A 15415-nucleotide genomic window follows, 5' to 3' on the forward strand; every position below is an offset into this window, starting at 1 on the left:
AGGTCTCTGAACTGCAGGATACCAGGCTCATACCAAAACCCTAACCTGAACCCTAACATTTCCCCTAACCCCTAACCCTAACCAACATCCTATGGAGCGGTCTCCGACCAGCAGTATACAAGGCCCATACCCTCACCCTGGCCCTAATCCTAACCCTCACCCTTTCCCCAGTCCTATCCTGAACCCTAACCCTAGATGTGAGGGGGAAAAGAAAAAGGGAGAAGTGGCATATATATATACAATGGAATATTACTCAGCCATAAAAAAGTATGAAATCTTGGCATTTGCAACGACCTGGATAGGGCTAGAGAGTATGATGCTAAGTGAAATAAGCCATTCAGAGAAGCACAAATACCATATGACTTCACTTATATATGGAATTTAAGAAGCAATACAAATGAGCAAAGGGATAAGAAAAAAAGAGAAAGAGGCAAACCATAAAACAGCCTCTTAACTACAGAAAACAAATGGATGGTTACCAGAGGGGAGGTAGGTGGGTGGGGGGATGGCGGAAATAGGGGATGGGGATTAAGGAATGTACTTATGTGATGAGCACTGGATGTTGTATGGAAGTGTTGAATTAATATATTATACAAATGAAACTAATAGTACTGTATGATAAGTGGAGTAAAAATAAAACCTTCCAAAAAATAAAAAATAAATTAAGTTTTAATTGGTACAAATTCACTATCAAATGTCAAACAAGCCACTTTAAAGATGGGGAAAGAAATTTCACTTACCAATTGTACAGTACTGCTCCTAATGCTGTAACCTGTCTGATATTTGGACCAGCTTTCTAGCAGCTTGAATTTGGCTCTTCATTAAGTTAGTCTAGGAAACAGACATTGCCTTTGTTTCTTTGTTGCTAGATATCATGAACCAGCTCCCAGATTCAATCAGAGCCTTGCTACTCAAAGTATTATTATTACCTAGGAATGTGTCAGAAATGTAGAAACTTGGGCCCCACCTCAACCTTACTGAATCAGAATTTGCATTTTAACAAGATCCTCAAGTGATTCCTATGCACATTCAACTTGGAGAAGCAGTGATATGGGTCGTGGACATCTTTGAGAATCAGACAGAAGATGAAGACCAGAAATCTCAGACTAGAAGCTACGCAGGTGATGGAACTGGAAAGGGGCAGGTGGGGACTTTTAGCAACTGGGGAAAGCAGGCTCTAAGTGTCCACAGGTAGCAGCTACTTTGCTCCAAGAAACATTTGTCCAGAGGGAATGCAGGATCAGTATTCTTAGATTTGTCAGTTTTCCAAAAGAAGTGAGTAGTGTGGATTTTCTTTAATGTATTGAATCAAAATTTACATTTTGGAAACCAAATCAATTTCAAAATTATGGGGCAAATAAATCACATCACAGACTAGTCTTTGTCAAGGTTGATAACTTGTGTCTTCTGTTAGACCCTGTCCCCAGAGAAGTACACATACGCACCTAGAAACACACAGTTCAGTGGTGTCCATTAGAGCTCTGTACCGTGATGCTTGTGCATCAGTGTGACAGCCATTGGTCATATGAGGCTACTGAGGACTTCAAATTGGCAAAAGTGACTGAGGAATTGAATTCCTAATTTTATTTAATTTTAATAAGTTTATACTTAAGTAGCCACATGTATTTAGTGGTTACCACATCAGGCACACAGATATAGAGCCCACAGACCATGGGTTAAAACTCTTCTCAGGGTGGCAGGAGGGGTGAAATAAAGGGGATTATCATGATGAGCACTGAGTAATGTATACAATTGTTAAATCACTATATTGTACACCTGAAACTAACGTAACACTATATGTTAACTATACTTCAATAAAAAACAAACAAACCAAAAAACCTAAATGCCTATCAAATGTTTATTTTCCCAAACAAGCTTTCCTTTTGAGGCAGTTCTTTATTTAGTTAATATGGAGGTTCTCAACCTCAGCTGCTGTGGGAGACCAAAAAAATGGCCCCAAAGACAGTAGGTCCTATTCCTGGAACCTGTAAATATTACCTTATTTGGAGAAAAGGTCTCTGCAGCAGTGAACAAAATAGGGATCCTGAGATGGGGCAGGGGCGGGGATTATCCTTGATTTTTTGGGTAGGCCTTAAAAGCAATTACATGTAGCCTTACCAGAGGGAGAAAAGGAAAGACTTGAGGATGCTGGCCTTAAAGACTGGGGTGAGGCAGCCATAAGCCACAGACTGCTGGCAGCCACCAGAAGCCGTAAGAGGAAAGGACTGGATTCTTCCCTAGAGCCTCCAGAGGGAGTGCGGCTCAGGTGACATCTTGATTATGGCCAGTGCCACTGATTTCAGACTTTGGGCCTCCAGAACTGTTGTTTTAAGGCACCAATTTTGTGGTTGTTATAGCAGCCCTAAGAAACTAATATAGCTGCCCACTGGAATTGCCTGGGGAGCTTTACCTACCTACATTAGTTTATTTAATCTTCTTCCAACGAGATGACTATTGTGATCCCTATTTTGTAATGAGACAAGGATTAGCAAATTTTAGGAACTTACCCACAGCTGGCTTGTGGCAGAGTTGAGGAGTGAACCCAGGTCTGTCTGCTCACTTCTGGAAACAGTGAACAAGGAAGAGGGAAATATCCAAGATGACTTCTAAGACTTCTGCCTGGAATATGGAGCCAACAGGAGTTTCACTATCAAAGAAGGAATCTGAGAAGAATGGCAGTTGAGGGTGTAAGTATGGGAAGATAAACTCAGTCTGGGATGCTTCCTTAGTTGTTTTCCTAACTTGATACTTCATTCTTGTCTTCCACAAAGGGACACATGGCTCACTCATCCAAACTCTCTCACAGCTATTCAGTATGTACGCACACTTGGACTTCCTACACACACTTTCCACCACCCTCTTGGAAACCATAGCTCCATTGTAGGCAAATTGCCTTTTATTTCTAAACCTAACTCTCTAACTCAGTATCCTTGTAGAAACATGGCAGCTTGTCTCTAACACACCTCTTCATGCTTCTTTAGGCAAGGAAAAAATGAGTGTGTGTACAGATGGATACAGATCCACACCTGTAAAAGTTTATAACCAGATGGAGAGTAAATATGCTGGGATAACGAAATACAGTGATTGGGACGCCTAATTGGCTCAGTCCATGGAGCATGCAACCCTTGATCTTGGGGTTGTGAGTTTGAGCCCCATGTTGGGTGTAGAGATTACTTAAAAATAACATCTTAAAAAAAAAAGAAATACAGTGATGAAGAAGAAAAGTAGAAGAGTGAATATAATATTATAGAGTGCCCTCTTCACTGCATTAATAAGTGGTTTATGAAATTCATAGGGAGTTTAATATGCTTATATAAGGGAAGCATTTAGGTATATGGCATGTTTGATATTTATTTTTACATAATCTCATAAAATGTCCAATTATGTAGAGGGTATTGATTATCACCTATTATTCAGCCTCAGATTCAATCTACTGAAAATTCTCCTCAAATGTCCACATAACCCACTGTCAAACCTGCTCATACCATCTTTTAAAAAATTTACCTAAATGATACACTATCCAATCATCTGTCAGTCTGCCCACCAAGCAAGCATTAGCATCCTAATGTTTCCTGATGTGCCTCCATCCTCACTCCCTCTGCACTAGTTCAGATCTCTAACAGCTGCCGTCCAGATCTTCACAATAGTTTCAGAGCTGGTCACCCTGTCTTGAGTTTTGTCTCCTCCCAAATCCAACCTTCACATTGCCATCACAGAGTTCTATCTGAACTGCAGATAGGCTTGTGCCACTTACTCCAGATCCTACTTCAAATTTTAGTTCATAGCCTTTTACCTGGCCTGCCACATCTTTTAAAGCAAGCTACTTCTTTCTTCATCCTCACCCTGAGCCTCTCATGGCTTGCCATCCATCGATCTCAGCAAATATAAAATTTCTGCACTGGCTCCTCAGTTTGGACTACATGGCACTCAGCTTTCCCCCATCAATCCCAGTCTCACTCTCTCCACCTCTCCCCCCTGCCCCAGCACCTTCTTTCTTTGTGCTTTTATAGCATCCTGTAGATAGCTCCATCAGAACATCTGCCACGTTGTTTACAACCGTCAGTTTATATACCCTTCTTCTTAGTCTATCGGTTCCTAAAAAGCAAGAATCTTGGGGCGCCTGGGTGGCTCAGATGGTTAAGACTCTGCCTTCAGCTCAGGTCATGATCCCAGGGTCCTGGGATCGAGTCCCACATCGGACTCCTTGCTCAGCGGAGAGCCTGCTTCTTCCTCTCCCTCTGGACCTCCCCCTGCTCATGCTCTGTATCTCTCTATCTCAAATGAATAAATGAAAAAATCTTTTAAAAAAAAAGCAAGAATCTGTATATTACATTTGAATTCTCAGTTAGTACCATGCATCTGGTATATAGTAGATGTGCTCTCTACTAGGACCTTGTTCCTGCTAATTTTTCACTCTGCCCCCAAAAATAAAAAAATAAAAGGCAAACAAAACCTGTGCTTTATCAAACATACTGTGAAACTTTCATAAATAGTCTTTTACGTGTTTTTTTAACTTCAGCTTTGGGAATGATCTGCATATCTAGTGGAATCCAAACCCATCAATTCACTCCTGACCTCTTGCCAAATCCTATGGCTTTTCACAGTTCCTTACTCTCTTTGCAGCTTTCAACTGTTGTCCATTTTCTCCTTCAACTACCTTCTATGACTTCACATCATTGTCAAGCATTGACCGCTCTTGTTTCAGATGCCTCGTTGACTTGATTAAATTAACCTACCTACCATCAGAGTAAACACATTCTCGTCTGCACTTTTAGGCTATCTTGCTATTTGTGTTAGCAGCTGCCTCAACAAAAAATCTTATCCTGTGAAAGTCCCCTATTGATGCAAGAATTTCTTCAAATTTAAAGTCCTGGTAGATTAATTAAGATACAAGTTTCTCCCCTAACCCTCTAGGTCTGGGGGCACCTGGGTGGCTCAGTCGTTAAGCATCTGCCTTCGGCTCAGGTCACGATCCCAGGGTCCTGGGATCAAGCCCCACATCGGGCTCCCTGCTCCGCAGGAAGCCTGCTTCTCCCTCTCCCACTCCCCCTACTTGTGTTCCCGCTCTGTCTGTCAAATAAATAAATAAAATCTTAAAAACAAACAAACAAACCCTCTAGGTCTGGTATAGACAGAATAAAGCAGCCTCTTCTCCCTTTATTTCAGACTCCAGTATTGGCATACTTTTTGCGGGGAGAGATCATGCCCAGGGTTTTTTTCCTGTTATTGTTTTTTTTTTTAAGATTATTTATTTATTTATCTGAGAGAGAGAATGGGAGACAGAGAGCATGAGAGGGAGAGGATCAGAGGGAGAAGCAGACACCCCGCTGAGCAGGGAGTCCGATGCGGGACTCGATCCCGGGACTCCAGGATCATGACCTGAGCAGAAGGCAGTTGCTTAACCAACTGAGCCACCCAGGCGCCCCTTTTTCCTGTTATTGTTGTTTATTAATTAGCAAGTTGTTTTTTTTTTTTTTAAAGATTTTATTTATTTATTTGACAGAGAGAGACAGAGTGAGAGAGGGAACATAAGCAGGGGGAGTGGGAGAGGGAGAAGCAGGCTTCCCGCGGAGCAGGGAGCCCGATGCGGGGCTTGAACCCAGGACCCTGGGATCATGACCTGAGCCGAAGGCAGCCGCTTAACGACTGAGCCACCCAGGCGCCCCAGCAAGTTGTTTTTAAGCATCCTCCGTTCTCTTCCTAATTCCCTACTTCCCTCCACAAGTACATTTTCCAAGAGTCCCTATGGAAAGTGATTGGAAGAGGAAGCCAATATGTGGGGTCGTGGCCTTGTAGCTCATTTAGCCCCAAATTTATTCTTAAATTTACTTAAGATTATCTGAGGAAAAAAAAAATATATGCCAAAATACGTGTGCAGGTGGGTTCTCACCTTTTTAAGGGCCATCAGGTTCTCCTGTGAAAGCGTGCGGCAGGGGTGAGGGGGTCAAACCTGTTCCTTAAAACAGCACTATTTGAAGCAAAACCCCAGTGGCGCGGATATTAGAGGCAAGTTGTACTTAAAGGTAGAAAGTGCAGGAGTCTTCCCTCTCTGTGATCGTGGGCAAGTCACGAAACTTTGGGGCTTATTTCTTGTAAACTGGGAATAACCTTACGGGGTTATTGAGAGAGTAAATGGAATAACCTAAGTAGAAGCACTATGAGAAACAACAACGCCGGTTTATGTGAACAGGGACGCCGAGCAGCCGCATTCCCACCCGTCGGGGTTATCCCCTTCCGCTAACTCTGGGGCCGCGTCACACTGAACGCCCGCGGCGGCGGCTGCTCGTCTCCATGGCAACCGCTGCTCCATCCCGGGCGGGCCCCCAACCCGGCCACGGGGACCGGAAGCAGCTTCCAATCCGGCGCTTCCCCGGCGTCTTCCGGATAACGCGGGGTCGCTCTTCCCGGTCGGGAGGTGAGAATCGAGGCCTCTTCTGAGCCCCTAGGCCGCGGGGAGAAGCGTCCCCACCCGGGGGTGGGAGGAGGCGGCCACGCACCCCGCCACCGCCGCGAAGCAGCCTTCCCGGCTCCTCCCTCCGCGCCCGCCCTCTTTATACCCGCCCCGACTCCTGTCGCCCCCTGGCGCTTCCCGCGGCTCCTACCTGGTCTCGCACCTCCTTGCCCCTCACCGCGCGTCCGCGCGCCCCTCCCTTCGTTCTCCCCGCGCAGCCCCGCGGCGCCTGCCGCCGCAGCCGAACTCGCTCGGCTCCCAGCCGGCGCGCGCTCACCTGCGCTCGGCGCAGCGTCCCCAGCGCCCGCGCGCCGCCCGCAGTCTCGCGGAGCCGGGACCCGCGCGGGAGGGGCGCTGGCGGGGCGGGGCGGGGCAGGTGGGCGACGCGTCCGAGGGCCCTCGGGCGCCAGCCCTCCGCGAGCCGGCCCGCTGGAGGAGGGATTTTGGAGTGAGAGTCGGCCCTCTGCGGAAGGACCCGGATTCGGGGCTCTCAGCGAAGCCTCCGCTCCAGGGAGCCGGTTCGTTATCAGCTCGCGTGCGGTGTTGGGGGTTCGGGCTCCCCGTCTCCTGTGTAGCGCCGAGAGCTGTTGTGCAGGCGGCACGTGTCGGCGGCTGGTGCTGAAGAGGCAGAGTGCGCCCCGGCCGCCCCTCTCTCTCCGTGACTTCCAGAGGCTTAATTTAGGGTCCCTCAATGTAACGCCCCCAAACGGCTTCCAAACTCATGGCCTCAACCCTTCCCGCCGCTCAGGTCTCGACCCTAGAGTCTGTCCCGGCCCAATATCGTCCGGTCTGCTGCTCCTTCTCTGCCCTGGAACCCGGCCTCCGGCCTCTTGACCACGCAGCACCGTGGGTAAGTGGATGGCCTGGATTCAGACCCCAGCCCTGCCGCTTTGCCCGTGGTCACGCTACCTGAGCTTGCCTTGTTAGGTTCCTCATCTACAACGCGGGCATGAAAATAACCATACAGGGCTTTTGAGAGGTTTTAAGTAAGTTTATATTTAAGGTGCTGATAACAGTGCGTGGTAAATTATCTGTGTGTCATTTGTTATCACTTGCTACATTGCAATCACTTTTGTATCATTTATTTGGTAACATTGTTGTCTCTCTCTTAATATAAGCTTTAAGGAGCCACAGGCTTTGTTCAGGTCACTCTGTATCTTTGGTGCCTAAGACAGCGCTTGATGAAGTGGGGGGGGGGGGGGGAATGGTAGATTGCCTAAAGAGGAAAAACAGGGGCACATTTAAGATTTTTTAATTAGCCATCAGTTACCAGTGATGCATATACTAAAATGGTGCTACAAGTGTCTTTCTAACCTCTTTCTGCTATGACATTTGGGGAAATTGCTGCTCTCATACATCACTCTGTTGCTGTTGACATTGTGGATTGATAAACAATCTTTTCTGTAATTCATTTGGTAATACATAGAAATCCATTTGCCGCTCTCCTTTGAGCCCAGTTAATCCAAGTCCTTGGGATATCCTTGAATAACTTGGGGAAAAAGAATATATTCCTGAAAATGTGCCTTCCAGCATTATTTATGATAGTAAAAATTAGGAACAACCTAAATATTCTATGATAAAGGTAAATAATAAAGATGTTATGATCAGAAGCGGAAGTGAATATGAATTAATGGAAGCACATTAAGATGGAGGAATATGCAATTACTTTTTTTTTTGAATGATTCCTTTACTGTCAAAATAGTATTGTTTTAATACTACTTGACAGTATTAAACCTAATGTCATATTTAATACTGTTTAATAGTAAACGTTGAAAAAATCCACACAAACTACTTCTCTCATGAGACTATTTCTTAGCACTCTTTGCAGCAGGCTAGAAAAAAAATTAATTGGCTCTTTGAGCCTGCCCCAGAGTCATAATTTTTCTTGAGCTTCCCTTATTTCTGCTCTCCAGGAGTTCTTGCACAATCCTGGCTGATCCCTTATTGTGATACTTAGTCAGCCTCGTGTGCATGATTTGCAGAATAGTGTGCATGATTTGCAGAATAAATTGGGAATTACTCATGCATATGAATTAATGCATCTTAGCTCTTGGATTCTCTTAAGGAAGTATTCTTTGAAAGTGTGGTTTATTTATTTTTTGTTTTGTTTTGTTTTGTTTTAAAGATTTTATTTATTCATTTGACAGAGATAGATACAGTGAGAGAGGGAACACAAGCATGGGGAGCGGGAGAGGGAGAAGCAGGCTTCCCGCGGAGCAGGAAGCCCGATGCCGGCCCAGAACCCTGGGATCATGACCTGAGCCGAAGTCAGACACTTAACGACTGAGCCACCCAGGCGCCCCGAAAGCGTGGTTTATACTAAGATTAAGGGCAATACTTGCCGTATAGTCTGTTTCTAATCTTAGATGTATTGTTCTAAGAAACATTTGTCCATGTCATGTTCCCACTTGTTTGTTTTTCTTTTTTTTTTTTTTTAAGATTTTATTTATTTATTTGACAGAGAGAAAGAGACAGTGAGAGAGGGAACACAAGAAGGGGGAGTGTGACAGGGAGAAGCAGGCTTCCCGCTGAGCAGGAAGCCCAGGACCCTGGGATCATGACCTGAGGCAAAGGCAGAGGCTTAAGGACTGAGCCACCCAGGCACCCCCCCCCCACTTGTTTCTTTAATCATATTTAAGGAGTGTCCTTAAGGAAAACTTCACCTTCTTGAAGATTAAAGCCTACTTCTCTGTTCCCAGTCCAAATGTCTGCAAAGCTGAGCAAGTCATCACTCCTTCCACAAACTGCAGAGGAGTCTGACAGCATTCTGATAGTGAAGATGGAAGAGGAAGAGCAGGCCTGTGATCTGGACTCCAGCCTCCCCTGGAGCCGCTCCTGCAGCCCAGAGACCTTCCGCCAGCGTTTCAGGCAGTTTGGCTGCTCTGATTCCGCGGGGCCCCGGGAGGCCCTGAGCCGGCTCCGGGAGCTTTGCCATCAGTGGCTGAGGCCGGCGGTGAACTCCAAGGAGCAGATCCTGGAGCTGCTGGTGCTGGAGCAGTTTCTGAGCATCCTGCCTGAGGAGCTGCAGATTTGGGTTCAGCAACATAGTCCAAAAAGCGGCGAGGAAGCTGTGACCCTGTTGGAAGAGCTGGAGAAAGAATTTGATGAGCCAGCTGAGCAGGTAAAAAGGCATCTGGTGGGGGTGAGTGACCAGGTTGAGTTCGGAGCTCTGGGGCATCGCTGGGAGTAGAGCTTTCAAACTGTACTCCTACTCAGCACACTAAACACGTAGGGTGGTGAATGTCCTCCCGCCTGTGCCGGAAAACAGAGTGTGGCTCTGCTTTCTTCCTCCCTTTTCCTGAATCCCAGGATATTTTTCTGTGTAGTTTCTTCTCTATTATTTTTTTTATTTTATGTTTTTTTAAGATTTTATATATTTGTTAGAGAGAGAGCCCAAGCAGGGGGAGTGACCGAGGGAGAGGGAGAAGCAGACTCTCTGCCGAGCAGAGAGCCCGACGCAGGGCTCGATCCCAGGACCCCGGGACCATGACCTGGGCCGAAGGCAGACGCTTAAGCCAGAGCCACCCAGGCGCCCTTTCTTCTCTATTATTTTATCCCAAAGTCCCAACAAGATTCCCTTCTTCAGCCTCAGTTATACCTAACTGCTTCCAGGTCTTTTTTGGACAAAGTGAGGACATGCCTGCAGAGAAGCTGATAGCCGGGGAAATCACTCAGGAGCCCCCACGTAGCCGGATCAAGCCCGGAAAGCAGCCGCTGCCATGGGCATCCCCGGAGTTTCGCTCAAGACAAAAAGGTGAGGGGCGGGATTCAGTTCATGGTGGGGACAAAGGTGGCCTCTCAGCCCACCACACACATCTCAGCTGCTTTCGGCAAGCGGTCTCAAATCTCCCCTCCTGCCTCCTCTTCACCGTGGGGACTTCCACCATTAGATGTTGTGCTAATGATCATTCTCAGTGTTTTGTTCTTGTTTTTTTCCCAGAGAGTCTTATGATATCTTTCAGATTTTTAAATCCTTGACATCATCTCCATGGGGATTTTCAAACCTTTTTTGAATAAGCATGACCCTTGGGGCGCTTGGGTGGCTCAGTCAGTTAAACGTCTGCCTTCGGCTCAGGTCCTGCTCCCTGTGTCCTGGGATTGAGCCCCACATTGGGCTCCCTGCTCAGTGGGGAGTCTGCTTCTCCCACTTACTCTGCCCCTCTCTCTGTGTGTGCTCGTGCTCTCTCTCTCTCAAATAAATAAATAAAATCTTTTTTTAATTTTTTAAAATTTATTTATTTGAGAGAGAGAGAAATAGCATGAGAGGGGAGAGGGTCAAAGGGAGAAGTAGGATCCCTGCTGAGCCTGGAGCCCGATGCGGGGCTGGATCCCAGGACTCCGGGACCATGACCTGAGCCGAAGGCAGTCACTTAACCGACTGAGCCACCCAGGCACCCAATAAGTAAATAAAATCTTTAAAAAAAAAATAAGAAAGCATGGCCCTTTTCTGAAATAAAATGTTGCCTGGAGTCCCAGTATATAAAACAAATGAAAGCACAGCTACTGACGCAGGAACAAGCAGCGTCCATCCACAAGGGCTCCAACTTGGCCTGTCCCCCCCGAGGGACCCCAGAGTCACAGTCTAAAGACCACTAGTCTACCTCATCATTTTCTGTCTAGCTTCTTGCTTGGTTACTGGTGGCATCCAGTGTTAAAATCACCATACTGCTGCTAAGATGACTTTACCCTCACACCCTAAACTGATCTCTGTTGCTGCCTGCATCACTTTTTACAAAAGTGCTCCAAAATGGCTGCACGGCAACCTGTTCTTCTGTTGCAGATACTCAGAAGGTAAGTGCTGTGGGACAAAAGCAAAGCAAAATAAGGGGAATAGGTTTTACTAAACAAAGTAGGGACAGAGTCTTATTTAATAAAGTGGCGGAGAAAGCCTCTTTGATGAGCGACATTTGAGCAGAGACCTTCCTTCTAGATGATCATGCTGGATAAAATGGGAGTCAGAAATGAAGAGGGAAACCCCACTTGGGAGGATCTCCCCTTCTCCCCCCAGCACGGCTTCCATATTCCACAGGGCAAGGTTAGAGTTTTTCCAAGGTACTTTTTTTTTTTAATTAATTTTATTTTATTATGTTATGTTAGTCACCATACATTACATCATTAGTTTTTGATGTAAGGTACTTTTGATAAGAAAATATAGGAAAAATACAAAAATTTAGAGACTTAGAAAGTATTTCTCTTAATTGACAAGTACCTGCTCCCAAGAGGCTTGTACCAGGCACTTAACACCTCCAGTCTAGCAGTTGTCTTGGCTTAACTAAGAGAGAAATGAAAGTCTTTTCACACTGGATCAGGATCAGGAGGGAACCACCCCTATCTCAGCAGCTTTTTCTGATAGTGACAGCAAAAGTAATCAGCCTCAAAGCCAGGTCTTGGGACCCCAGGGTTGACAAGAACTACGTTCTACCTCTGAATGTCCTCACAGAGGCCTTTCTTACATTTTTTATTTTGTTTTGTTTTTTACATTTTATTTTTTTCACCATCATGACTGTACTCTTTAATCTCCATCCCCTATTTCCCCTATCCCCCCACTTCCCTACCCGGTAACTGATGGTCTGGTAACCATCAGTTTGTTCTCTGTAGTTAAGAGCCTGTTTCTTGGTTTGTCTCTCTCTCTTTTTTTTCCCCTTTATTCATTTGTTTCTTAAATTCCACATGTGAGTGAAATCATATGGTATTTGTCTTTCTCAGACTGACTTATTTCACTTCCCATAATACTCTCTAGCTTCATCCATGTCATTGCAAATGGCAAGATTTCATTCTTTTTTATGGCTGAGTAATATTCCTGTGTGTGTGTGTGTGTGTGTACACACACATCACATCTTCTTCCTCCATTCATCTATAGATGGACACTTGGGCTACTTCCATAGTTTGGCTACTGTAAATAATGCTGCTATAAAATAGGGGGTGCGTGTATCCCTTTGAATTAGTGTTTTTGTATTTGTTGGGTAGATAACCAGTAGTGCAATTCCTGGATTATAGAGTAATTCTATTTTTAATTTTTTGAGGAACCCTCATACTGTTTTCCACAGTGGCTGCAGCAGTTTGCATTCCCACCAACAGTGCAAGAGAGTTCCTTTGTCTCCACATCTTCACTAACACTTTTTCTTGTGTTTTTGATTTTAGCCATTCTTACAAGTGTGAGGTTGTATCTCACTGTAGTTTTGATTTGTATTTCCCTGATGATGGGTAATGTTAAGCATCTTTTCATGTGTTGGCCATCTATATGTCTTCTTTGGAGAAATGTCTGTTCTTGTCTTCTGCTCATTTTTAAATTGGATTATTTGTTTTTTGGGTGTTGAGTTGTGTAAGTTCTTAATATATTTTGGATACTAACCCTTTATCAGATATGTAATTTGCAAATATCTTCTGCCATTCAGTAGGTTGCCATTTAGTTTTATGGATGGTTTCCTTTGCTGTGCAGAAACTTTTTATTTGATGTACTTCCAGTAGTTTATTTTTGGTTTTGTTTCCCTTGCCTCAGGAGACATATCTAGAAAAATGTTGCTATGGCTGATGTCAGAGAGATTACTGCCTTTGTTCTCTTCAAGGATTTTTATGTTTTCAGGTCTCACATGTAGGTCTTTAATACATTTTTGAGTTTATTTTTGTGTATGATGTAAGAAACTGGTCCAGTATCATTCTTTTGCATGTAGCTGTCCAGTTTTCCCAACACTTTGTTGAAGAGGCTGTCCTTTTCCCATTGTATATTCATTCCTCCTTTGTTGAAGATTAATTTACCATAAAAGTATAGGTTTATTTCTGGGTTTTCTGTCCTCTCTCATTGATATATGTGTTTATTTTTATGCCAGTACCATACTGTTTTAATTACTGTCACTTTGTAATATAACTTGAAATCTGGAATTGTGATACCTCAAGTTTTGTTTTTCTTTTTCAAGATTGCTTTGGCTATTTAAGGTCTTTCATGGTTCCATACAAATTTTAGGATTGTTCTAGTTCTGTGAAAATTGCTGTTGGTATTTTGATAGGGATTGCATTAAGTCTGTAAATTGCTTTGGGTAGTATAGACATTTTAACAATGTTTGTTCTTCCAACCCACGAGCATGAACTGTCTTTCCATTTCTTTGCATTGTCTTGAATTTCTTTCATCAGTGTTTTATAGTTTTCAGAGTACAGGTCTTCCACATCTTTGGTTAAATTTATTCCTAGATCTTTTATTGGTTTTGGTTCAGTTGTAAATGAGATTGCTTTCTTAATTTCACTTTCTGCTGCTTCATTATTAGTGTATAGGAATGCAGCAGATTTCTGTACATTGATTTGTATCCTGCGACTTTACTGAATTCATGTATCAGTTCTAATAGTTTTTTGGTGGAGTCTTTAGAGTTTTCTAGATAAAGTATCAGTCATATGCAAATAGTGAGAGTTTTACTTCTTCCTTACCAACTTGGAGCCTTTTATTTCTTTATGCTGTCTGACTGCTCTGGCTAAGACTTCAGTACTTTGTTGAATAAAAGTGGTGAGAGTGGACATCCTTGGATTTTGATGGTAGGGACCAGACATTGAAGTCACTTTGGAATTTGAGCTATCAGAAATGAATTTGAGACAGAATCCTTACCATTTACAAAATGATTTCTGTTTACACCAGTAACAATGCCATTCAGCTAGTACTATAAAATACATATAAGAGTAGAGGTTTTTTTTGTAAATGGGTACTCTGCTACCCTTGATTTATTTGAGATGTCAGTTATCCTAATCTATAATCCTCCCCCTTTCCCCCCTAATTTGTATTTCTGACCATATTTCCATATTCATTCTTGACCCCTTGGCTTTCTTCATTTCATTTATCATTATTAAACTTTTATTTATTGACCTTCATACTGAGTCTTGTTTATTACTACCCACTGCCACATCTGGCTCCTCTCCATCGGTTGCTTCTCTGCTTCTCCCATAATTCCTCATCCTCTAGTCCCTTTTCTTCCAGATATTTTTTTCAGTCTCTGATACAGCTTTTTACTCTACTCACCATTCTACCTTTTGCATGGAGCTTTTCGTCTTTATAGTTGACTGTCTCCTAAATATATAAATCTTTCCTTTTTGCCTTATGATCTTCTCAATGTTTTGTGACTTCCTGTCTCCATCTTCCACATCGTGGTGCTATTTTATAAACACGCTAGCCAATAAATAATCCATATATATTTCCTTTGGATCATTCTATTTGCCTTTCTTTCTTTCTGAACAGGGAACTGGTGACATTGCTTTTCTGTGTATTATTTCAGCTAAAGACCCGAAAACTATAAATGTGAATTCAGCTTTGACGCAAAAGACTTCTCCAGGCATGGAGCTGCATTACACCGTTTCTAACACCCTTCCTGTGGATGCTCCCCAGAGTTGCACGTATAGAAGAGGCAGTGAACAAGATGGCAAGTTTGAAAGAAGACAGAGAAACCCTTTTGGAAAAAAACAACACAAGTGTGATGAATGTGGCAAAGTGTTCAGTCAGAGCTCAGCGCTTATCCTCCATCAGAGAATCCACAGTGGGGAGAAACCTTACGCATGTGGCGTGTGCGCAAAGGCTTTCAGCCGGAGTGCTGTCCTGATTCAGCATCGAAGAACGCACACTGGGGAAAAACCCTACAAGTGTCATGAATGTGGCAAAGCCTTTAGTCAGAGCTCAAATCTTCTCAGACATAGGAAAAGACACATGAAAGAAAAAGTCCCATCAGTGTTGTAAGGGAATCAAAGCGTTTGTTCAGAGCTTTTTCAGCAGGAGAAGACACAAAGCACAAACACTCCTTTAGTATTTCAGTGGGCACTAGTTTGCTTTCAAAAGTCATAAAAGCTACAGGAGAGAATGTAAAATATCTTCTGTCAACGTTGTTTGCTCTTCTGCTTATCAATACAGTGTCAATTCAGATGTTTGAGATTTTTGTGAAAGCTTAATTCGGATTTCCATCCCTAGGGCAGCTCTTGAACAGACATTCTCAAACA

General features: G+C 43.9%; 1 protein-coding gene across 2 annotated transcripts in view; it reads left to right on the plus strand.

Annotated features, from left to right (window-relative positions):
* The first annotated feature begins 9154 nt into the window (after positions 1-9154).
* The window catches only part of LOC110576866 (zinc finger protein 24), an 81416-nt gene continuing 75155 nt past the window's right edge, over positions 9155-15415 (plus strand). Inside the window, exons 1-3 of one of the 2 annotated variants that reach the window (XM_044921294.1) lie at positions 9155-9572; positions 10064-10205; positions 14704-15140. In XM_044921294.1, the coding sequence (XP_044777229.1) occupies positions 9156-9572; positions 10064-10205; positions 14704-15140 (996 nt within the window). In that variant the 5' untranslated portion in view covers position 9155. The remainder of the gene's footprint in view (positions 9573-10063; positions 10206-14703; positions 15141-15415) is intronic. The other variant, XM_021686097.2, reaches the window with a different exon arrangement.

Source organism: Neomonachus schauinslandi, chromosome 14 (assembly GCF_002201575.2).
Source record: "Neomonachus schauinslandi chromosome 14, ASM220157v2, whole genome shotgun sequence".
NCBI lineage: Eukaryota > Metazoa > Chordata > Mammalia > Carnivora > Phocidae > Neomonachus > Neomonachus schauinslandi.